Here is a 26,207-nt window from a genome sequence, read left to right on the forward strand (position 1 = left end):
TTATAGAGAAAGAGAGAGAAAAAAATTTTTCTTAGGAAAATGGCTCACACACTTAGTAGAAGCTGGCAAGTCTCAAGTTCTTGGATCAAACGTCAAGCTGGAGGCTTTTCTGAACTCACACAGCTGCAGGGGCTGATGAGCTCAAGGCTGGCAGGCAGTACACCAGTTGTTGACTCCAATGAATGATGAATCCAAGATCTCCAGGCCGAATGGTGGATTGTTTGCTAATGGACAGTTGTAGGCAGCACAACAGGATCCTGATCCACAGGAGAGTGTCTCTTTTTCCGAGGATGTCCATAAATATATTGGAAACAGGCCACACCCTTAGGGAAACTCCCCTTCAACCAATTGGCTGCTCAAAACATATCCATCCGATCTCATCATAGGAATAACCCACATCACAACTGCTTAAACCACTCAGAATTGTGGTCCAGCCAAGTTGACGCACAGCTTCAGCTATCACAGTGGGTAAATGGAAGAAAGATCAGAATTCCTCTAGCACCTGTGAGATGTCAAAAAATTTAAACAACTCAGGTGACCAGACCTAGAGATTTTATCTTGTTAGAAATAGCGGATTAGCAGGGCAGCAAGAAAAGTTTAGAGGCCAGGAAAATTGTAAGACAGAACATGAGACTGAGGATGAGCAGAGAAAGACTTGTAGAGGTTTATATCTAGGTCCCCTGAGAAATTTTTTCAGAGATTTAATATTATTTTGGACAAAAGAATATTATAAGTACCCTAAAGCAGAATATCTGAAGAAGAAAGTGGCATCAGGATTGGAGGAAGAATCATTAACAACCTGCAATACGCTGACGACACAACTTTGCTTGCTTAGAGTGAGGATGACTTGAAACACTTACTGATGAAGACTGAAGAATACAGTCTGCAGTATGGATTACACCTCAGTATGAGAAAACAAAAATCCTCATAACTGGACCAATAAGCAGCATCATGATAAATGGAGAAAAGACTGAAGTTGTCAAAGATTTCATATTGCTTGGTGCTACAATCAACGTCAGTGGAAGCAGCAGTCAGGATATCAGACGACATACAGCACTGGGCAAATTGGCTGCAAAAGACATCTTGAAAGACTTGAGAGTACTGAAGAGCAAAGATGTCTCTCTGAGGACTAAGATGCGCCTGACACTGTCATGATATTTTCAATCACCTTATATGCATGTGAGAGCTGGACAATGAATAAGGAAGACTGAAGAAGAGTTGATGCTTTTGAGTTGTGGTGCTGGCGAAGCATGCTGAGAGTACCATGGACTGCTAAAAGAACTAACAAATCTATCCTGGAAGAAGTACAGCCAGGATGCTCCTTGGAAGCAAGAATGGCCAGACTTCGTCTCACCTGCTTTGTTCCTGTTGTGAGAAGGGACCATTCCTTGGAGAAGGATATCATGCTTGGTAAAATGGAAGGTCAAAGAAAGAGGGGAAGGTCCTCAACAAGGTAGATTGACACAGTGGCTACAATGATGGGCTCAGGTATAGTGGGGATTGTGGAGCTGGCACAGGACCAGGCAGTGTTTCGTTCTGCTGTACATAGGGTTGCTATGAGTTAGAGATGACTTAATGTCACCTAACAACAACAAAGCAGAATATTATTAGAATAAGAAATAGACTTTAGTTAATAGACAGTGAATAGTGACATTTTATTGAAAGTGTGCCAAAAGCAGTGTGTGAACTAGTGGTAACAGAGCATGACCCTTGAAGACAGACAGATGTGGATTCTTCTCTTTCCAGCTGTATGATATCTTCAAGCCTCTCTGACCCCCCCATCCCTACTTGTTTTGCTATCAAGAAACAAAGAGGCCCCTATCTCTCTTGCTCCCTAGAAGTATCAGCCTTAGAGATAATCTTATGGTACAAGTGGCCAGAAATGTTCTAAAACATCTCTTACACCAGGAAAGAAGATAATTATCATTTTTGGAATGGGAATAAGAATACCTACTAAGAACATACACAGAAGAATGTTAGTTGTTATTAGTAATAAATTACTTCATTTTTTTTGTCATGATGTATTTTCTTTCCTGTAGTGATGCTAAAAATAAAAATCCCAGGCAGAGAACTTGAAAATCAGTGTACATGTTTTCATTCTTGCATTCTGTGGAGCCATTTGTGATATCTATTTCTCTCTTCTTTCTTGCAGAGACTATGGAAAAGAAGCTAATAGAAGAAACAAAACAATTGGAACTCGATCTTAATGATGAAAGGTTGAGATATCAGAACCTTCTGAATGAGTTCAGTCGCCTAGAAGAACGATATGATGACCTCAAGGAAGAAATGACTCTGATGATAGTGAGTCAAACATTTTTGTTTTTTCTTTCTAATAAAAAATTTAAAATGTATTCAAAAGTAGATAGAAAGATAGAATATGTTGGGAAGGAAGGGGAGGGGAGGGGAAGGAAAATTCCTAGATAGTTAAAAAAAAAAAAAAGTGTGTGTGTGTGTGTATATTTGTATGTATATACATACATATATATAAAACCAAAGTGGTTACCAGCGTAGGAGGGAGGAGAAGAGGGGAAGCTTTTGTGTGTGGGTCATTGAGTTTATGCTAATGGTGGTGACATATTTTGGAAAAGGATAGCAATAGTAGTGGCACAACATGAAAAATATCCCTGAACTGTAAATGTGGAAGTTGTTATCTTGGTGAATGTCTTGGTGTGTATGTTTTCACCACAATAAAATTAAAAAAAAAAAAAAAAGAATACTAGAATGAACCCTCATATACTCCATGTATTATTGTTAAAACCAAAACACCAAACTCACTGCTGAGTCGATTCCAACTCATAGTGACACCATGGAATTTCTAAGGCTGTAAATCTCTACGGAAACAGATTGACCCATCTTTCTTCCATGGAGTGACTGGTGGTTTTGAACCACTGACCTTTTGGTTAGCTGCCAAATACCTTAATCACTATAACACCAGAGCTCCTTTTTGTATTGTTGTTAGCTGCCCTTAAGTCATTGTGACCCCCTACACAACAGGTTTGGACTGTTATTATCCATAGGCTTTTCATTGGCTACTTTTTCAGTAGTAGATCACCAGGCCTTTCTTCTTAGTTTCTTCTTAGTCTGAAAGCTCAACTGAAATCTGTGCATCATATGCAAGGCTCCACCAACAGACAGGTAGTTGCACTGAGGTGCACTGGTCAGGAATTGAACCCATGTCTCCTACATGAAAGATAAGAATTCTACCACTGAACCACTACTACCCCCATGTTCTAGTTACGGATCACTCAGTTCCAAAATCATCAACATATCTCTATCTCCATCCAGTGGATTATTTTAAAACAAATCTCAGAAATCAGATAAGTTCATTTTTAAATACTTAGTAAAGTCAAGAACTTCAAAGACTGGACTATTAAATAGTTTAAATTCAATACAACTGGATATTGTTTTATACCTTGAGTGTCTTGATGCAAAATTTGCATATAAAGCAAATATTTATATAGTTGAGTCTTTCTTCCCCCAGACATTATTATAATTTCAAAGATATATTCCTTGAAAAGAAAATGCAGCCTCTATTTGTAATAAAAGTTATTAAAGAATTATCCATTTCAAGGACTCTTCTGCATTTGCGAATGTCCCTTTTGTACTTTGAATTGTTCCACTCACCCTCCCTGTTCTACTTGTTCTGCTATCAGGAAACAAAGAGTTCCCTAGCTCTCTTGTTCCCTACAAGTATCAGTCTTAAAGGTATCTTTATGGTACAGAATGGCCAGAGATGCTCTGAAATATCTCTTATAAAAAGCAAGATAATTTGGTATCTGTGGAATAGAGTATTTGCTTCAAATTTTGCTTCTATCTAGATCTCCTGATGAGGTTCTTTAAAATAGAAGAAATATTAAAAAAGTGAAAATAAAAAGAGGTTATATAAGACAAAGGAAATGAAATAGATTTATCCCCTTGCAGATAAGGAAACTTAGTCTCAAAGGTTAAGAAATAAATATAGATTCTATAGTTGGGTATTATTTCAAACATCTTCACTGTTCTAAGGAGCTCTGGTGGCTCAATGGTTAAAGAATTTGGCTACTAACAGAAGGTCGGTTGGGAGCTCTGGTAGCGTAGTGCCTAAGGCATTTGACTGCTAACTAGAAGGTTGGTGGTTAAAACCCACCAGCCACTCCTCAGAAGGAAAGTTGAGCAATCTACTTCTGTAGTGATACCACCTTGGAAACCCAAGGAGGGGTCGCTATGAGTTAGATCCTACTCAGTGACAGTGAGTTTGGTTTTTGGTTTAGAAGGTCGGTGGTTCAAACCCACCAGCTGCTCTATGGGAAGAAGATGAGGCAATCTACTTCTGTAAAGATTTACAGCCTTGGACAGCCTATGAGTCACTATGAGTCAGAATTGATTCAATGGTAGAATTTTTTTTTTTTAACTACTGGTTTATATGTGACAGAGAAATTAGAAATAGGTCACCATGATCCTTAAAATGACAAGTCTAAGGGACCCTTGTTAGTCTTGTCTTCCTTGAATTGTCTACTGCATTTGGCCTCATTGAAACTACTCTTTCACATTCTCTATTTTTAGCTTTCTCCACATAGTCCTTTTCCTCTGTCTTTCAACATTCATGTTCCCCAGAGTTCCATTCTTGGGTATTTTTTCCTCACTAATAGTCAACTTCACCAACACTGATGGTAAATCCATGCTCCATTGATAGTTAGAGCTAAGCTTTGTATCCCACAGGGTGTTTCTGAGGTTCTTTTGGATATTAAGACTGGGAAAAGAAATCATTCTTTGCTCAAATAAATGTGGCATCAGCTGGGTTAAACAGATCTTTTTTTCTACAGAATTTCTTAGATTCTTTAATAGCATATGCCTTGTGAATCTCAGAAAATAGAGTGAGAGAAGCATGTGCCATACATACATACATCACTTTCTGAACACATTGCCCAGACATCTGCAGGTTATGAGTTTCCTTAGTAAGCAAGGTAACTTACTACCTTTCTCTAGATTGGATCCACCAAGTAATGGCCATCCTCCAATTCCTTAACACTGCCAGTCCTTCCTGCTAATCAAGCCTCAAGCTGCTTTCCATTCTGCTCCCAGCAGTCTATGGTAAAACAAGATATAAGTAAGCTCCAGGTGTAGCTTAACTGCTTGATTTCTTGGCCCACAACTCTCTCCATTGCATTCCTTTGGCTCATTATTGTTATTCCGCCTGGGTAACAAAACGGAGCTCTGATAGTGTAGTGCCTAAGGCACTTGACTGCTAACCAGAAGGCTGGCAGTTCAAACCCACCAGCTACTCCTCGGAAGGAAGGTTGGGTAATCTATTTCTGTAGTGATACTGCCTCAGAAACCCAAGGAGGGGTCGCTATGAGTCAGGTCCAACGCTACAGCACATAACAACAACAACAAAACGGTCAGAGGAAAGCAGAAGGAAGATCGGAAGCTATTTGCTTTTTACTCACCTCTTTATTCGATCTCATTTTTCTAGCTTCAGATACAACCAAGAAAACAGTCTTTGGACAGAGAATAAAAAATTTGGCTTTATAATTTATGATTAATTAAAACATCAGTAGCAATATTTTAATATTTAGATAGCAGTTCACAGCTAAAATATGAATACTTGGCTAATATTTCATTGACACTGTTAGGAAAACAGAGGTCTCACTCTCACATTCTGGAGCTAATGAAGCATTTTATAGTAAATAGACTTGTCCAATGGATGACAGGAAACTTTAGGGTGGGAAATTGATAGACTGCCTCCAGGGCTTCCTGTAAGCTATATGATATGTGGGCCCCAAAATGCTAGTGAGTTACTAGTGTCACTGATTGCCATTATTTTGGCCTTGGTACCAAGCAGTGCTGTAGAAGTTTTCTCCAAGAATATTCATTTGTCCAGGGAGTATAGAGACAGAGGCTATAAGAGAAATTGATCCAGGGCCAAGGAGTTTCAAGCCAACAATGAAAGGATAATGAGGCAAGGGAATCCAGGCTTGTGAAGTGTGTGAAGATAAATTACTTCCAGAGTAATGAGGGAATCTAGCATGTCAACAGTGGTGTCATAAATCTTGGCAAAAGAAGTAAAACAGGTTCAGAAAAAGAAGAAATTATGGGAGAAATCACAGATAAGGAGAAAAGGAGGAGTAAGGTGCAGATCTTGAAAGACAGCATGATGATCAAGTCAGTTGTTTGTCCTCATAATGGAATAGCATGTGGATAGGGAAACAGAATCCTCCAGACAGGCATCTGAAAGGCCTTAAGCAAGGACGCTTTAAAGAACTGCTGCAGGGTCCTGAGAATTATGGCAGCAGCAAATCATAAAGCAAACCATGTGCTGTGAAGTTGATTTCAGCTCAGGGTGACCACATGTGTGTCACAGTGGAACAGTCCTCAATAGTGTTCTCAGTGGCTAATTTTTCAAAGTAGATTGCCATACCTTTCTTTTGAGGTGCCTCTGAGTGAACTCAAACCTCTAGCCTCTAAGTTAGTAGCTGCCCACAGTAAACCATTTGCATCACCCAGGGGCTCAGTAGCAGCAGTAGTTAACATAACTGAATGCTTGTTATATGCTGGGCCCTGTGCTGAGCTCTTTGCTTGTATTATCTTATCTAATCCTCACATAAACCCTGAGGTAGATAATATTATTTTCCCACTTTTCCTGATGATGAAACTGAAGTCAAGTAGAGTTAGGTAAGGAATAAGTAAGTGGCAAAGCTGGAGCTTCTACTCGACTCTCTCTTGCTTTAGACCTGGAGCACTTAACCACTGCCCTGTATCCAATTCAACGGCAACCACTAACTAACAACAGCGGTACAGGAAACTGATTACATGTGTCATTAAATATATTCTTTGAACTTTTAAAATAAGTTTTATTTGATTGCAACACTAAAGTCAGTGCTTAGATGCTGAGACACTATACCTTATCCTTCACCTAGTGCACTCACAGCTTAAAAAACACAAAAGGAATTCTGCTCCTCGTTACAGGTAATTTGCATTTGGGCATTTGGTTTTGTGATTGTCCTTACCTTGCCATGCTGGTATTTCCTTCTCTTTCTTTGAGGAGCTCAGCAGGTGGCCCTTTTGTAAGGGTTTGGTGGACATAACATGGAACAGATCATTTGGGCATCAGTCAGTGAGTGAGGATTCAAACCGAATCAAGATAGACATTGTCACTGTTCATTATACCTGGTTTAATTAGGCCGTGATAATTATACCTGGTTTATTTGCCTTGCAGAATGTGCCTAAGCCTGGACACAAAAGAACAGACTCCACCCACAGCAGCAATGAATCTGAATACACCTTTAGCTCTGAATTTACAGAAACTGAAGATATTCCATCAAGAACAGAGGTAATTTTAGACAACTATTCCTAAAAGTAGGATGTGACCATGCTGTCATTAACAGGTAACATTTGCACATAAACACAGCATTGCTTCTGAATTGTTTATTCTTCATGAATGACTTGTAGGTGCTTCATTAGCTGTGTACACACATAATTATTGCATATGTTTTTGGTTGTTGTTGTTGTTGTTATGTGCCGTCGGGTCAGCCCTTACTCATAGCGACCGCTCCTTGGGTTTCCGAGGCAGTATCACTACGGAAGTAGGATTGCCCAACCTTCCTTCCGAGGAGTGGCTGATGTTTTTGGTTAATACACACTTTATTACAAAAGAGAAAATCTTGCCATCAAAATTACATTAAAAATCAACAATAAAGTGTGTATGTTTTTGGTTAATACACACTTTATTGTTGATTTTTAATGTAATTTTGATGGCAAGATTTTCTCTTTTGTAATTTGCTTTTATACCTTAATATATTCTGTATCCAAAAAATACAGCCTTTCAGGAATTCATTTCAGACTCAGGTAAAAAAAAAAAAAAAGTAAGCCCTTGTCCTTGAATATTATCTCTGCCAATGCCAAGAATATAGTAAAACTGCTGGCTCTGTTTGATATCATTTGTTACCCCTGCAATTTTCTTCCAAAGAAAGGCATGGGAAATAGTTTAGAAATCTGCTTTAATGTTTTATGTTATGTAGTATGAAACCCAAATAACTATTGCTCTAACTCTGAACTGCAGTGATTTTAAGTAAGATTGTTCCCAAGCTGATTCTCAAATCTTCTTCACATATACTCTTAGTTTCAGTCACGAGGAATTCAGGTACAACTCTTCTATTTTTATATCGTATTCTGAGAAAATGGCCAAGGCAGAAATAGACTGCTTCTGACAGAACAGCTGAAGAAATTGAATGATTCTTTCCTTTCTTGTCTTAATTTTACTTAGGAATTTCTTCCTTCTCATTGTGTTCATTTTGAAGAAAAATGTTTCCTTAAAGCAAGTAATCTTTCTGTTAAATGAAGTTTCAGAGGTGCTATTTTTATCTCTGAGTATGATAAGGACAATCTTTGCTGAACATTCTTTGTCTAATGTCAATCTATTTCTGAAGCTATTTTAGTCACTAGGACATTATCCTAGCTATTGGAGTTAACAGGACTAAACTTATGGAGGACAGAAGCAAAGTTCAAAACTCTAGGCTAGGTGGTAATATTAAAAATCCAACACAGCATATGAAAATCTATGCTTATAAAATAGAGAAATTAATGGTTGATTATTTCCATTAGAATGTAATTATTCCTGGTGGCCATTGACTGATTATTCCATTTTTGCTTCTGCCATCCAGCTTCCTCACACCTATCAAATCCAGGGAAAGAGTTATCATACTTTACCCAGTTATTGTGGGGAGAAATTCCAGGCTGACTTCAAGACCTGTCAGACCAATTTAGTGAATAAATTCTGTTACCTTCCTAGTGCTTTCCTCAGATGAGAGGCTACTTTTATTTTTTAGTCAGCTTTACTGCTTCACTCTCTTTGAAAAACCCAGGCAACAAAGTCATTAATAAGAAAGGAAAGCAAAACAAACCCCAGAAACTTTTATGAGCCAGATGATCCAGTCTTCCTTCTTGCTCATACTGTCAACAGAGGACAAATAGCCATCTCTTTAATTAAATGTGCCATTAGAAACAAGGATTGACACCCCCCCCAAAAAAAAAACACTCTTAAATAATTCCCAACCAAATGCTTCTAACTATGGAGTTTTATTCTTCCTAGCAATCACCTGATTCTTCATGTAGTATTAGCAGGTATATAAAGGTTTACTCCTATCCCAAGTTAATGAGAGGATTCTTATTAAACAAAAATGTCCACTCAAAACTTGAGGAAATGGTTTCCAAATGATGACGTTTTAGGTATAAAAAATGAACTAGTCACAGAATAATATAATTCCACTATAATATTAAAAAAAAGTTTAAACAATTAAAAATTTTCTAGGGCACATATGTCATTAAAGATGAATAAACATTAAAAACACCTAAGATGGAATATTTAATTGTAAATAAGCTACAATATAAGTTTATTTGTAGGGTGTATAGAAATAAATTTCTGTATGAGTGGAATTCAATAGTAAGTAATTTCATATTCAGGCAAGATCCTTTCTGTGTTCTCCTAAGTCAGGACTGGTTTTATGTTTAAGATCATATACCTAAACATTATCATACTGTTTAGCATTACAGAGTAGACACAGCAAAAGTTTAGGTATGATTAGTTTGTGGGTAAATAATCTTGACAGCCTATAAATGCCCCATTAGTTCTGTTGATTCTTCTTAGAGCTTTCTTAGAACTGGAATCACACTAACCTTGGTACTACTCACAGTTCATAAAAGACCAAAGACAGCAGGAACATGAAAATTATTCAACCTCAACAAGTGTCAAGGAAATGCAAATTAAATAACAATGAAATGCCACTTTTAATCTATGAATTTAGGTGTTTTTTTTTTTAATTCAATGATAACAATCACAGCTCTTCCAGGCCCAGTGAATAGTTGCTGATAGAAGTGGAAATTGACCCAGCTAATTTAAAGCTTATGTCAAGAGACTTCAAAACATTCATGTGCAGATACTTATATACTGGGATGTTTATTGTAGTAATATTTCAATAGCAAAAAGTGAGAAACAATGTCATTGTCCACTGTAAGATAATAGCTAAGGAAATGATGGTACAACTATCTATATAGCCATTAAAAATTATTATTTTAAATATCATATTGTGAATTTGACAATTATAATACAATACTAAGCTAAAGGAACTATACAAAGTTATGATGAAAATATTTCAATTCTTTAAATTACATTAAAAAAAGACTGGGCAAAAATCGTGGGTTTTTTTGTATTTCCTAAGTTTTCTATAAAAGTTTGTTTTGCTTTTATAATCAGAAAAATAAAATTAATCTTCTTTTAAATTAAAAATTTGCAGAACTAAGATTTGCTAATCACTTAAAAATTATACTTGGACTATCTAAATAAATAAGATATTGTTTCTTCTCTTTCTTCTCCTCCCCCCCTCTCTCTGTACCTCCTTTACTCACTAAAAGGATTTTTTATTCTCTTCTTTAGATCTAATTATACAATTATTTTCTCTTCTTACCTCATTCGAAGTTAAAACCTGAAGTAAACAAAGTAAAATATGATATTCTCAGAACTTCCATGATGATCGTTAATTCTTTCTTTTTTAAATTTTTTTTAGATTTACTTGGTATTCCTTTATTCATCCTAGTAGTTTTTACTGCAATTATATTTTGTAACTCACTGACAGATTTCTAAGATGCTGCTAGGGTAACTTCAGTTTAAAGGTGTATATATATATATATATATATATACCATTCCATTTTCAGTTCTCTCTCTGTCTAATCAGTTTATTTATGTTGGCTTTTCACCATTTAAAAATATTTCTCTGATTACAAAAGTAGTGCATGCTCATTATAAACAGTTCAAAAATAGAAATGTGTAAAGTAGAAAATGACAGCTCCGCATAATTCCTCCTACACTCCATGATAACCACTGATGGCCTTGTACTAAATACACTTTTAAAAGTTATGTGTATTTGTTCTTCAACAAAAACAAGACCATCATTTACATATTCTCTACAATTTGGGTTTTTCACCCAATACTTTATGTAGGATATCTTTAGCTGTTCATGTAGATCCGCTTCATATATATATATTAACAGCTACAAAATACATTTTGGCTATAACGTGATTTATCTAAGCAACTCATTCTATTCACTGAGACGTGAATTGTTCCCCATTTTCTTTGCAATTATGAAACAATGCTGCAATGAACATCCTTTTCCATATATATTTTTGTGTACTTGAATATCATGTGAGCTATTGTTGCTAACACAGGGCATTATTAATCTTTTCAGTCTTTCCAATGGATAGGAGAAAAAGTGCTATAGTTTAATTTGTATTTCTCCAGTTACTAGTTAGGTTGTACATGTTTTCTTATATTCTTTGGCCATTTATAATTCTTCTTCTGAAGTTAGCCTGTTTTTCTATTGGGTTGTTCATCATTTTCTCAATGACTTATATATCTTCTGTCTGGCTCGTCACACCATGCTGTGATTTCCGGGGTTTAGGAGCCAAGCGAGAAGAAGGTGCCTCTGGACATGTCATTGTTCCTTAAGCTTCAGAAGCGGGTCACAGAACTGGAGCAGGAAAAGCAGGTGATGCAGGATGAGCTGGACCGCAAGGAGGAGCAGGTGCTCCACAGCAAAGCAAAGGTACACAGTGCTGCCCAGCTCCGAGGAGCTGAGGCTGGGACTCTGTCCACTTCAGCAGTCTCCTCTTTAATGGGAACTCAGCCTAGAAGTAACTTAGCCAAGCAGCATTCGGATAAAGTAGTGAGAGCTAAGCTCTCCTTATTGTTTTCTGTAGAGAAAGTAAATATTCTAAAAGCAAAAATGTGACCATTAAAATATAAAGTATTTACTTTATGTATTCCACAGGAAGAAGAAAGACCACAAATTAGAGGTGCTGAATTGGAGTATGAGTCGCTCAAGGTAATGGAAATTTTCTGCCAAGACATAGAATATTTTGTTTTGGCAAGCATTACAGAGACTTGCACAGAGCCTCCCTTTTCCTTAAACAGCCTTTAGGGCTGGAGGTTGCACGGGAAGCCTTAAGCTTCACTTAGCCTTGTGTTGTTTCTTTTCTATTCTATTGTATGCAAGCTACACTTCAGTCTAAACAAGAACAGGAGCAGTAAGTGCCTTTTGAGGCTATAGAGATTAGTAAAGGCCATGGGGACTCTAAAGAAAGAGGTTAATTGGTTGATTTTAAGGAATTGGCTTATGGGATTGTGAGGGGTTAAACAAAACAAAACAAAAATACCAAACTCACTGTTGTTGCATCCATTTGACTCATAGCGACCCATCCTTGGGTTTCCAAGGTAGTATCTCTACGGAAGTTGATTGGCCAATGTTCCTTCCGAGGAGTGGCTGGTAGGTATGAACCACCAGCGTTCTGGTTACCCAGCCTTAGGTTGGTCAAGGAAGAAGCTAGAGATTCCTGCAGTCTTGAGTTCCAAAATCCACAGTTACACATTAGAAAGGGTGAAGAATGAAGAAGTTCTGGAAAACTGTATATTTGTAGTCTGCAGAATACATCCCAGGGAAAACTCTCTTTGTATTCTTAAGACCTTCAGCTTACTGGTTAAGGCCCACTCACATTATGGAAGGTAATCTGCTTTACTCAAGGCCCATTGCTTTAATTATGTATAGCTACTTCATAACCACATTTAGACTAGTGTTTGACCCAGCAACTAGACACTATAGCGTAGACAAATTGCCACATAAAATTAACCATCATGTCAATGTTTTACTGTTTTTTGCCTTTGCAAATCATGTTCTAAATTGCCTAGAAATTTACACTAAGGTTTATGATATCAAACAAACAAAGCTAAAAATTGGAAAAGCCCCAAAATAGCAATAGGAAACTCAATATTATTTTAAAGCCTTTACATGTATTTGCAAATTCTGAGCCACTCTCTAAATTGCCAAGGAACTCTGGTGGTGTAGTACCTGAAGCACCTGATTGCTAACCGGAAAGTTGACAGTTCAAACCCCCCAGCTTCTCTGCAGAAGGAAAATGAGGCAATCTACTTTGAAAATTTACCACCTTGGAAACCCAATGGGGGTGGCTATGAATCAGAATTGACTCAATGGCAGTGGGTTTTTAGTTTTCTCCAACCTGCCATGAAGTTTCTTTTTGTTTGTTTTTTCAATAATATTACTTCAAGTATAGTCTTTGACCTACTGTTTCCCAGCACTGTGATTTAGAACGTAATTTATGCCATTAATAGGACCCTATCCTCTGGATTAGGAGCTCTGGTAGCATAGTGCCTAAGGCACTTGACTGCTAACCAGAAGGCTGGCAGTTCAAACCCACCAGCCACTCCTCAGAAGGAAGGTTGGGCAAACCTACTTCTATAGTGATACTGCCTCAGAAACCCAAGGAGGGGTCTCTATGAGTCAGGGCCGACTCGACGGCATATAACAACATCATCCTCTGGATTTACCACTTACCATGGTTCAGAACAAGGAGTTCTAGTGGCACAGTGGTTAAACCATTCAGCTGCTAACCAAAAAAGTCAGTGGTTCGAACCCACCAGCTGCTCTGTGGGAGAAAGAGAAAACAGTCTGCTTCTATAAAGACGTACAGCCTTGGAAACCCTGTGGGGCAGTTATACTCTGCCCAGTAGGGTCCTTATGAGTTGGAATAGACCCGATGGCAGTGGGTTTTTGGTATAGTTCAGAACTGCTGATTACCACTTCCTCTCCAGGTTGTACGGCATCTTCCTAGAAAGAGAACACTTGTCCTCCATCCTGCCCAAACCCATAAGTATTTTATCAGCTTCTTCCTCTGAAGATAGAACTCTTTCACTGGTATTTAATAAACATTTGACTAATAGTACCTTGTATTTATTTTATAGTTTGAAACTTTTTTATGCTTTATCTCATTTATTCATTTTTACAAACTGAAATTTAAGTTTTTTATTTTTTTTAAATATTAGTAAATTGCAGCTTAGAACAATTATTCACTATCAAATGGTGGAAGATGATCTTGAATCCATGTCTCCAGACCATAGAAAATTTTCCAAGATACCCTCAGTTCCTATCATTACTTGCTAGAAACTAATTTTTACACAAACAACAAAAATTATTCTTACTCTTTATTGCCTTTTGTACATTTTGTCTAGAAGACCGAATCATGTGATTAACCGGATAATGCTTAACAAACTTTTAAATCTAAACCAGAAGAATTTCTGTATGTTTCTATTAAGTTTGGAATACTCAGTTGACAAGAATATATGGGATGTAAATTTAATGGTTTGTGGAAGTCCAAGGTCTTAGCAGTTCCCTGGATATCTGTCCTTTATTGCATGCCTCCTGCAAGCCTGATGGGCCACCATCCTGGTGCATCCTCCCTGTTGGGCCCCTCTACTTTCAGACCACTAGGCCTGCAATGCACTATATTATGCCCGTTATTCATCATATAGTATAGCCTCTCCTACCATTTTTCAATCTATGCTTTTAAATCTATGCTTTTAAAAAATGTTTTTGTTTTTTTTTTAATTAGGACTCAGTTATTCAAACTCCTGATCCAAATTTTGATCCTTGGTGGAATCAAGGACCACCTTTGAATAACCCTTTAGTTGCTGTATATATAGATATATAAACATATACATAAACAGATTAGGTAACCATATTTTTAGAGGACACACCCAACCCAAATAACATCCCACAGCCATTTCACTTGTCTAGGTTGCTCCCCTGTGGATCGTATCCATAAATATAGATGAGAGCATTTTCTGAATGATTGTTAAAATGCATGTGATACATGGGGTACTCAGAAGGTCTTCTCGTTATTTTTGTTCTTTAGCTTAATTGGAATTGATAAGAATCATTTTGGGTACCACAGAGAACCTGGCCTGACCAGATTGAGAAACAGGGCACATATGTTACAATGGGTAGTATCAGCAACATATTAACACTGGCTAGGCCTGCACAAAGTCCAGAGTGATAGAACTGGAACCATCTGGTCCTGGATTAAGCCTCTGAGAACATGGTGGTGGCATGTGGGGTGGCAAAACAGGGATAAATGTTAAAGGCAAAATGTTGTCCTGGCCAAATGTGCCAAGGGCCAGTGCCCTTATTTGCCTACATAGACAGATATCTCTACCTTCTCTCTTCTGTCCCTCTCAGTCCTCCCCATGTGGTTTGGACAGATGAAGCATAGTATATGCCTGATATAAGTGTGGCATTTGATAGGATGGAATGGGCCAAAGGAATGGGAGTAGGAATCTGCTCTCCCACTTTCCTTCTGCCTGTCTCATGCAAAAATGTACAAATAGAGACATTCTGTGTAGTATGTTAAAAATGAAGGTCAGCTCATAAAATTCCCAAGTATTAGAACAGTGGTTCTCAAAATGTAGTCCCCAGACCAGAACATCAGCACCACCTGTTAACTTGGAAATGTAAACTTGTGGGCCCCACCCTGGATTTATGGAATCACTCTGGGTGGGGTGCCCAGCAATCTGTATTTTAACAAGATCTCCATGTGATTCTGATGCACATTGAAGATAGGGAAGCACTGTATTAGAGCTTAAAGGAGCTCTAGTGGTGTAGTGGGTAAGGTATTTGGCTGCTAACCAGAAGGTCGGTGGTTCTAAACCTACCAGCTGCTCTGTGGGAATAAGATGAAGCAATCTACTTCTGTAAAGATTTACAGCCTTGGAAACCCAATGGATGTTGCTATGAGTCAGAATTGACTTGATGGCCATGGTTTGGTTTTTGGGTATTAGAGCTTTGGCTTCAACATAAAAGCATTCATATGTTTTCTATTTCAGAATTGAGCAATATAAACCTGATTACCAGTTGGTAGGAGACTATAAATGGGAAGGAACACTTCATTTTTATATAAAATGGATTAATTAATGAAAGGAAGAGTTACATGTTCTTAAACTTGGGGTGGGGAATGGATTTTATATGGTTTCAATATAATATAATAATAATATAACGTAAAGGTCTGATATGGTGTGACAAATCCAAGCTTGCTTCTCTAGGAAGAAACAGCAGAATATTTTATCTTTGTATGGAAGTATCTCATTTCTACTATCACAAGGCCTTATGTCATGTGCCCAATAAAGCACAATGGTGCTTTTAAATCTGTCCACTTAACTTTCCCAACCAGTATCTCATGACACTTTTGTTTTAATGTCAGTCCCATTCTCTTCTGGGTTCCCACTGATGTTGATTGAGCAGTGTGTGGAAAGGGCGGTGGTAACTGATGGAATTAGGATGGCTACAACAATAACAACAACAACAACAGTAGTATGTGAAAGAGTGGAGGGAGTGAAGAATGTGTATGTCCATCTGGATGGCTAAGAGAAGGCCCTTCTTCCCCCTCTACCTTCCAAAGCTTCTTTCAGCAACTTTAAAAGTATACCATATGGGAAAGAAGCTTGAAATATAAATTATTTGTTACAAAATCACTGCAGGGAATTTTATCCTTTTAAATGGCATGGTCATTTTTTTTAATTAGAAGATAAAGCCTCAGATTTCAGTGGCCTTCCATTCTATTTTACAAAGGCATATTACAAAGGCAATAATAGGACACTACTCATTTATCTACCTATGCTGAACCATGTATTGGAAATATGTGACCAGCTGGACCTTCAGACTTGCCCTTTGACTTCCAAGCAAACTTGGGCTCCTTAGGACTTAGCTAGACTCACCCCTTGGAACTCAATAATCTCTCCAGGCCTGTGAACACACCGTAGGCAGAATAAATTTGAACTGGAATTTGGGTCGATGAAGCAAACGACCATTTGCCTTGCTCAATTCCACTTGAAATACTTCCTTAATTTGCAGAGCAGAATTTTCAACAGAACACAGGAAGCCATTCACTAGGGTGGTTCTGATGATCTTTTCCAAAAGAATCCTTCTACCATCTTGAAAGGAATTCAGCTTTCCAATGTAAAGTTCAGGATGACAGCAATGAACTTTTTTTTTGTCTCTTCATACAGCGTCAAGAACTAGAGTCAGAAAACAAAAAACTAAAAAATGAGCTAAATGAGTTACGCAAGGCCCTTAGTGAGAAGGGTGCCCCAGAGGTGACTGCTCCGGGTGCCCCTGCCTACCGAGTGCTCATGGAACAGCTGACCTCTGTGAGTGAAGAGCTTGATGTCCGTAAGGAGGAAGTCCTCATCTTGAGGTCTCAGCTAGTGAGCCAGAAAGAAGCCATCCAACCCAAGGTAAGCACAAGCAAATGGCTAAAATGACCTTCATTTCTTCTTATTCTATTTTTCCAATTTATAGTGGGGCAAACATATAAGAGCATTTTTCATTCTAATTTTTTATTCTAATGGATTCCTCATTAAAAAAAAATCATTGTTGTTTTAAAACTGTTGAACATGCCATTTGGAGCGTTGGTGAGATCCCAAATGATCTTCCACGTTTCACCTGTCACTCCTGAGCAAAGGGCTCTTAAAATGAATCTTTGTACATGGAAACAATTAGTCCAGAGGACTAATGGACCACATGAACCTCAGCCTCCATGATCCCGAGACCAGAAGAACTAAATGGTGCCCGGCTACCACTATTTTAGCTGCTCTGAAAAGGATCATATTAGAAGGAATTGGATAGAGTGGGAGAAAAATGTAGAACAAAGCTCAAAATCATAAAAAAGACCAGGCTTCCTGGTCAGAAAGAAACTGGTGGAAACCCTAACACTATGGCCTTTGGTCACCCTTTAGACTTAGAACTGAACTCGTTCTCATAGCTGAATTCTCATTCAAACACTAGACAGGTCTACAAGGTGAACAATAACTCTAGAAAGGTACACACTCCTTAGAACAGTCAACCATTCAAGATCAAAAGAGCAGCATTTTCCCAGGGACAAAGTTCAGAAGGCAGGAAGGGTTAGGAAGAGAAGGAGGAATGGAAATAAGAAACACAGGGAGGAAGTAGGAGGAGTGATACATTGAGGGGACTGTAATCAATGGCATGAAACAAAATGTGTGTGAATTGGTGAATGGAAAACTGATTTGCTCTGTAAACTTTCACCCAAATCACAATAAAAAGTTTTTAAAAATAAATAAATACAATGAGTCTTTGATAGTAATCCAGCCACAATAAATTTCAATCTAAAGTAAAATACTATTAAATACAAAAACCCACTTGAATACTATTAAATATAAAAATTGACTTGCTGTGGGAGCCATTAAATGCTATTTTAAAGTTATTTGTTGAAAGTCACCGGTTTAGCTATTAAAGGTAACATGGAAAGGTTAGAAATGACATCACTGAGGGGAGGTTACACTTCAGTGATTCTGTTTAATAGGTAGAGCTGTCCCAACTAAGAGGGACTGTGTTCAGGGATACAACAGAAAGGACCAAACACTGGGGCATCTTGAAGTCCTTCTGTATCCTCTGGTAATTTGAGACCAAACACAGTCTTATGCTAATGAGAAATAGGACCTTTTGTATTTGCCATCTGAGGGAATATCTGAGTAATTACTTTGAAAACCTGGCTGTTTCCCTAACTATGTGCATACAGTTACCAGGATTTGAAGCAGTCAAGTGTCTCAACTGCATGACCTGCCACATAAAAAATGTCTATAATGTGTAATGAACTGGATTCTTGAAAAGTCTGAGAGTACTCTTAGGAATGGCATTTCTGCACCTGGTTAAGATACTGTACCTGTCATGTATGTTTGCGTTTGATAAAGGCAACTCACACCTGGAGTTAACACTCATCCTGAAAACATAGAAATCTGAACATGAGATATGTGATTAAATACTCTTGGAAAAAGTCCCAGTAGCAAGTTGTTGTTAGGTGCTGTTGAATCGTCTCCAACTCTTAGTGACCCTATGCTCAGCAGAACAAAACACCACCCAGTCCTGTACCAGCCCACGATCCTTGCTATACCTGAGCCCATCATTGCAGCCACTGTGAAAACATTATGCATAGCAGTGAGACACCACCTGATATATTACTGGAAGTAGCAATTAGAGTTATCTAAAAAAAAAAAAAAAATGGACTCCTTTATTAAATAGATGATTAGCCCTTAAGTCTGAAATGAAAAGAGTTCAGAAGGGGACTTTCCATTTTGGCTTGTCCATACAGCTTTCACCTTCCCCAGAGACTGTCTTTGTCGATTCCCAGGTCTCCCACTGCGGATGATAGCCTTGAGTGTTGAGAAACAAGACTCCTGCATGCTGACTTGAGCAGAGTCCAAAATCAAGATTCCTTTCTCTGGTTCCCTTGTGACAAACTGGTACTCTCACAAAGCATTGTAATAAAAGTTAAGGGAAAGGAGAAGAAAAATGAACCAAGAGTCATAAAAACCAATACAGCTAACTATACATAGTTTTCCCACACTCTAACTTACCCTACTCACATATCCCATGTGAAGACCACAGTGTTGTCTAGGTTAGCCCTGTCTAACTAAAGCCCCTGGCCTCCCAGCTCCCAGCCTACATGTGGCAGTGACCATTCTATTTCTGTCTCAGCAGTCTTGTTCTCTCCTAGGAAAAATGTCCATGACACTGATTCACATCTCTCAGTTACCCCAGGGCTGTGTTGTCCCATTCAGCTTCTAGTCAGAGAAGTACATCATTTCATAGCTGCTCTGCAGGGCAGTAGTGAATGACAACTAGTGAGCCTAGCCAGGGCTAGCTTATCTGCTCTACCTCCACAAATATTTGGGGAACCTTCACTTTGATAAGTAACCTCCATATGGGGCATTACAATAACTCTCACAGACCTAGGATGAGAATTTCATTCATGTACATTAACAGGAGGGACATCCTCTCACATACTCAAAAATATTACACACCTAGAAAAGCCAAAATATCTCAAAAAGTGTCTTAAGCACTGTTTCTGAGAAATGAACTGCCTTCACATAAATATACATTAATGTCCACCTCATGCCAGTTTCATAAATTTTAATTTATGTACAGTGTTAATCGTAAGAGAAACAACTCATGAGTGTTTTTTCAGTTTTATCTGTTACAATAAGAACTCATTGATGGAATTTATGGAACTAAGGGTTTACTATTTTCTTCCATTTGTTTTCTTATGCTTGCTGACTTGTGATTTTCAGGATGACAAGGTAATTATAAGCGTGTAAAAGTTTTTAGTAAATTCATCTCTCTTTAAACATTTTTTATTAATGTGAAATATATGTAACAAAAAGCTTGCTCTTCTAACCATTTTTGAGTATATAATCAGTAACATTACATCCACTGTGTTGTGCTGCTATCACCACTATCCATGTCGAAAAGTTTTACGTCACCCCAAACAGAAACTCAGTACCCCTTCAGCAGTAACTCCCATTTTCTCCCCACCCCCAGGGCCTGGTAGCCACTAATGACCTTTGTCTCTGTGCATTTGCCTATTCTGGATATTTCGTAGAAGTGGGATCATATTTGTCCTTTTGTGTCTGAGTTCATTCAGCATGTTTTCAGGGTTCATCCATGTCATAGCAGGTATCATAGTTTCATTTCTCTTTATGGCTGAATAATATCCCATTGTAAGTATATGCCACATTTTGTTTATCCATTCATCTGTTGATGGTCTTTTGGGTTGTTTACACCTTTGGGCTTTTGTGAAAAATTCTGCAGTGAACATTGGTGTACATGTACCTGTTTGAGTCCCTTCTTTCAGGTTTCAGGTGTATACCTAGGAATAAAATACCTGGGTTATATGATGTCATATAATATAATTCTTTGTTTAACTTTTTGAGGAACAGCCAAACTTTTTTCCATAGCGGCTACATCATTTTACATCCCCACTTGCTGTGTGAAGGGTTCCATTTTTTTCCACACCCTCACCAATACTTGTTATTTTCTGTTTTTCTAATAATAGCTATCCTAGGATATATGAGCTGATACCTCACTGTGTTTTGATTTGCATTTCCTTAATAACTAATGACCTTGAACATCTTTTCATGTGCTTAGTGGCCATTTGTATATCTTCTTTAGAGAGATGTCTATTCAAGCCTTTGCCTATTTAAAAAAAAATTTTTTTAGTTTATTGTGATGAAATATACACACCAAGACATTCATTGACATAACAACTTCCACATTTACAGCTCAGGGAAGCCTCTGCTTGTTTTTAAATTGGGTTGTTTGTCTTTTTATTGTTGACGAAATACTTCTCTTTAACCCTAATTTTAATTTATAGGTGTCCTGCAATATATATGATCAATACTTTCTGACAACAGAGTCTATTTTGATATTTGCAAATTAGTTTCATATTTGACTCTTTCCTATTTGGGAAGTCAGTGGGAAAATAATGGATGTACTAGGCTCCAGTCTAAGGAGCGCTGGTGTCATAGTGGGTAAGACATTTGGCTGCTAACCAGAAAATCAGTGGTTCAAATCTACCAGCTGCTCCTTGGGAGGAAGATGAGGCAATCTATTTCCATAAAGATTTACAGCTGTGGAAACCCAACGGGATCACTATGAGTTGGAATCCACTCAGTGGCAGTGGGTTTGGCTTTTGGTTTTTAGGCTCCAGTCTGGATCAGAGAGGGGTCTCTATTTCTAATGCACAGTCAACTTTGTGACTCACTTTGCTAATTATTATAGTGGACTTCCCACAAGCTGGGAAGAGTGAGCCCTTAACTTGGAACACACTCAAGAGCACAGGCTCTCTAGAGGAGCTCTGGTAGCATAGTGGCTAAGGCATTTGACTGCTAACCAGAAGGCTGGTCGTTCAAACCCACCAGCCACTCCTTGGAAGGAAGGCTGGGCAATCTACTTCCGTAGTGATACTGCCTCGGAAACCCAAGGAGGGGTTGCTATGAGTCGGGGCTGCCTCGATGGCACATAACAACAACACGGGTTTGTTGGCCAGCAGTGAGGAGGAACCTGAAGAGCTGAGCACTTTCACGCTGCCGCTGCCATTTCCTTGAGTTAGGATCCATACATAGCTAGAATGCAGAGAAGCTCCTGATAAGATTGCAAAGTCAAATTCCTCTATACATCTTGTTTCAACTATTGAATGACAGACATGCTGGAATTTTCCTACTTGGTTCAGTCCTTTCAGAACCTCTAATCACTGGCCTGGGGAGACAAACTCTGAGCAGGGAGTCAGGAACTTTCTAATGCTGGTGGTCTGATTCTGATACCTCCCTTTCTGTTCCCCCCATCCTCTGCCACCCCACTTCTTAGCTAAAGTTGACAGCATGAGGAAATGACTGGCTACTCATTACCTAGGACAACAGCATATTAAGAAGTCTATCTTTCTCTTAGACTAGCTAATTAGACCAAATTACCCAATTTATTAAACGTTCAAAACTGGGGTATGTAGGTCCTCAGATATCAGAGAACACATGTAGCATTATATAAAACCCTAGGTCTTTAAAAGTTATTATGTATGGATCTTAAAATCTGAGTATGACTTTTCATGGAATAGAAAGATTTTCTGCCTTTCAGGGAAAGAGGAAAAAGAAATTATCTATGGTTCTGACTCATAGCAACCCCTCCTTGGGTTTCTGAGGCAGTATCTCTACAGAAGTAGATTGCCCAGTCTTCCTTCCAAGGAGTGGCTGGTGGATTTGAACCACCAGCCTTCTGGTTAGCAGTCAAAATGCCTTAGGCACTATGCCACCAGAGCCCCTATGAAATATATAGTAACATTTATATATTTATGCAATATAGTTACAACAGTGCTATATGTGGGGTTTATGGGAAAGATTTTTAAAATTCAGTATAATATAAGCTCTGTTGATAGCTTTTACCAGATTTTATTCAGTCTTCTCAGTGGATGCATTTATAAACTCATAAAAGGACAGCATTAAGAGAAAAGTGGGTTTTGTTTTTTGGGTTTCTTTTAAGATGTTTTTTGTAAACATTGAAATTCAAAAGCAAGCATTTGTATTTCAATTTAGGGCTCTAATTGGCAGTAAAGTTCTCTTGGAACTGGTCTCTAAAATTATGGCATTTGAAGCATATTCTACCAAGTCTACTTCATTGTGAGACTTGACTTTGAAGCCAATGTTGACTAAAGGATCAGACATATATTATTTAGACAAATAGAATGGGCCATTGGATTCTAAAGTGTATTATTCTTTAAAAGCTGCAAAGCAGTGACCCTTGTTGTTCATTATTGCCTTGGTTTAGGAGAGTTGAAGAGCAGCTGAGTAGATGCAAGATTTTGAAATTACATGGGTTGTCAAGCAGATTAGCCCAAAGGGAAGAAGTAAAACTGGTAGCAGAAAAGTCTTTTATACAAAATCATTAGTAATTCCAACCTGCTAGATGTTAAATCTAAAAGCTTATGCACCATGCTATACTGTATAAGAAAAAAAAAAAATGAGTAACAAGATGGTAGATATTTACAAGGAACTAAATCCTTTCCATTTGTATATACCTAAAGATGTGAGAAAAAAAAAATTAGTTTTGCTGAAGCATGTGATCTGAACACTACCTAATTTGTACTGAGTTTTTAATGGAGAAAAATGAATTTTATGTCAAACTTCCAGTTTTTTATTGGGGTATTTATTTCATTCTAACTGGTTGGTAAGTGGTAGAAAGAACAGTTTTGTATATTATATTAAATAGATGTTTAGTGTTCTTGCTTGATTATTTGTCTAGTGCTATATTAAAAAAAAAGCTATACTCTTTATAAAAAGTTAGGTAGATAGGTAGGTTATTTATTTGAATAATCTAAAACATACATGGGAGCTCTGGTAGCGTAATGCCTAAGGCACTTGACTGCTAACCAGAAGGCTGGCAGTTTAAACCCACCAGCCACTCCTCGGAAGGAAGATGGGGCAATCTACTTCTGTAGTGATACTGCCTCAGAAACCCAAGGAGGGGTCGCTGTGACTCAGGTCCAACTTGAGGGCACATAACAGCAACCACAAAACATATGTAGCTAGTCAGTGATTTTATTTACAAGGCAGTTGTATTCTGGGATCTAATACTTTGCTGTAGCACATTAAAGGTTACAAGAAGAGGGAGTCAACATGCTTCTTTCTCCCGCATGCTATACTTTCCTCCATAGTAATTCATTCAGAGCTGAGGCCAATGGGTGGGGCAGAGCTGTGGTGGAGCACTCATTGTTAGTTACTGTTGAGTCAGTTCCAACTTAGACAACTCCGTATGTGCAGAGTAGAACCTCTCCATGGTGTTTTCAAGGCTGTGACCTTTTGGAAGCAGATCTCTAGATCTGTCTTCCAAGGTGTCTCTGGATGGGTTTGAACCACCAAACTTTCAGTTAGTAGTCCAGCACTTAACCATTTTTGCCACTCAGAGACTCCATAACCCCTCCCCCACACTGAAGGAAAAGAGCTCTGGTGGCATAGTGCCTAAGGCATTTGACTGCTAATCAGAAGCCTGGAGGTTCAAATCCACCAGCTACTCCTCAGAAGGTAGATTGGGCAATCTACTTCCATAGTGATACCACCTTGAAAACCCAAGGAGGGTCACTATGAGTTGCATCTGACTCCACAACAGTGAGTTTGATTTTTTTTTTTTTTTTTTTTTAATATACTCAAGGAAAGAAATGTATGTGGTCCAAAGCTTCTGAATTGAATCTTAATGAGGAAATGTGTCATTTCCCCCTTCAGAATACAATGACAGATTCCACAATACTCTTAGAAGATGTACAGAAAATGAAAGATAAAGGAGAAATAGCACAAGCATATATTGGTTTGAAAGAAACAAACAGGTAAGTTGGACCCTTCTTTTATTCATTTTGGTCTAGTCCTCTTGATCTTTGGTCTTTGAGCCACCCTCTTGTACAATAACTCAAAGTTTTTATGCATTCCTTTGTTGAACATCAACTGACCTTCAATGGGAATGCAAGGTTTTCAATGTATGCCCAGTTAAAATCTCATTTATAACTTATATAATATAAGCAAACTGATAATGAGAGGTGTCAGGAAAATATTCTTTGCATCAAGGGAAGACATTTTTGTAGATTTAGAGTCTTAGCCTTGAGGAAGCAGTAGCTCAGTGCTAGATGTCTTGGGCAATCATTTTAATTTGTTATTCAGTATGGTTGTTTGGCAAAGTTTAGAGGGCCAGCTGCTACTCCAGCTTTCAATAATTAAAGCTTAGTGTGAAGAGAAATTATGAGTTATCTAGAATCACAACATTTTTTGGTCACATAACTCTGAAATCCCGTGATGTCTGTGGTAGGAACTTGATATTTAAGACCAATTTTTTGATATATTCCCTAAGATGTTCTGAGAAAATCCTAACTGGTTTCATTCCACATGTTCATTTACATGGATGAAACTACAGAAGACGTGTGGCTGTCTCTATTTACTTAAGAGTCTTGGGAGGGCTGATTGGGAATTCAGGATTTGTGCTGTCAGTGACTAATTGAAACTTCTTCACAGCCTCCCCTAAAGCTCAGTTTATCACAGAATAAAGGCTTGGGTCTGGAATTCCTCATCCTTTTTACCACCCTTCTTCCCAACATAGCCTTAGAGCTCATCAACTCTGATCTTGAGAGATTACTTTTAAGATTTTTTTCAAATACTACATCATTTGGAAAGAACATAGCTCATGATAATTACAGGAGAAGACAGATCTTAAAATTTGCCTTGTCAGTGTGCAGTCTAGGTCTCTTGATCGATAATATCAGGATTAATATACATAAATACTTCACGAACTAAAGAATATTGCTATGCAATAAGTAAGGAACTTGTTACCTTCTTTTGTGCACAAGGGTGGAGAATGTTTATAGAAGAATTCTAATAAACTTAAATTTTAGTTTATGAATTTAAATGATAAATATATCTTACATCAAAGAATGTGTTAGTTCAGAAAGATCTATATTACGCTGTTCATCCATCCTGTCAACCATTCAATCATCATATATGTACTATATGCCTCCTTCATGCCATGCCCTCTGCCACATACTAGAAATACAGTAGTAAGAGAAATTCCATCGCTACCCTTACAGAACTTATAGGCTATTGAGGACACAGCCAAGAGAGTTTGGACTTTATCCCAAAGACAGTGGGAACATTGAAGGGTTTTAAGTAGGAAAATTATCTGATGAGATTTGAGTTTTAGAAGGACAGCCCTGGGTGCTATATAGAGGATGAACTGCAGTGGAAAAGATTGAAAACATAAAGATTAGTTAAACTATTGCCAAAATCCAGTGATTGAGTATGGTGATTTACATGTGGCAGTTAGGATTGAGAGAAACAGGACACTTTGAAAGATATATAGAAAGATGAGGTCATAATCCTTGTGATTTATTGGATGTGTGGGTGAGGGATAGGGAAAAGTGAAGGATGTCTTTGAGGTGTCTGCTGTGGACAATTGGTTGGATATGGTGATGCCATTTCATGAGTGTGGGACTAGGGTGTGGGGAAGTGCAAA

The 26,207-nt window shown here is 38.0% G+C and overlaps 1 protein-coding gene across 1 annotated transcript in view; it reads left to right on the forward strand.

The window, feature by feature from the left end:
• MYO5A (myosin VA) overlaps window positions 1-26,207 on the forward strand; it is a 194,827-nt gene that overhangs the window by 126,536 nt on the left and 42,084 nt on the right. Inside the window, exons 24-30 of the mRNA XM_042783688.1 lie at window positions 2,153-2,301; window positions 7,196-7,309; window positions 11,430-11,573; window positions 11,799-11,852; window positions 16,880-17,107; window positions 19,961-19,969; window positions 24,437-24,537. Coding sequence (XP_042639622.1) covers window positions 2,153-2,301; window positions 7,196-7,309; window positions 11,430-11,573; window positions 11,799-11,852; window positions 16,880-17,107; window positions 19,961-19,969; window positions 24,437-24,537 — 799 coding nt within the window. The remainder of the gene's footprint in view (window positions 1-2,152; window positions 2,302-7,195; window positions 7,310-11,429; window positions 11,574-11,798; window positions 11,853-16,879; window positions 17,108-19,960; window positions 19,970-24,436; window positions 24,538-26,207) is intronic.

Source organism: Orycteropus afer, unplaced genomic scaffold, assembly GCF_000298275.1.
Source record: "Orycteropus afer afer isolate SDZICR_OR568_19922 unplaced genomic scaffold, OryAfe1.0 scaffold00026, whole genome shotgun sequence".
NCBI lineage: Eukaryota > Metazoa > Chordata > Mammalia > Tubulidentata > Orycteropodidae > Orycteropus > Orycteropus afer.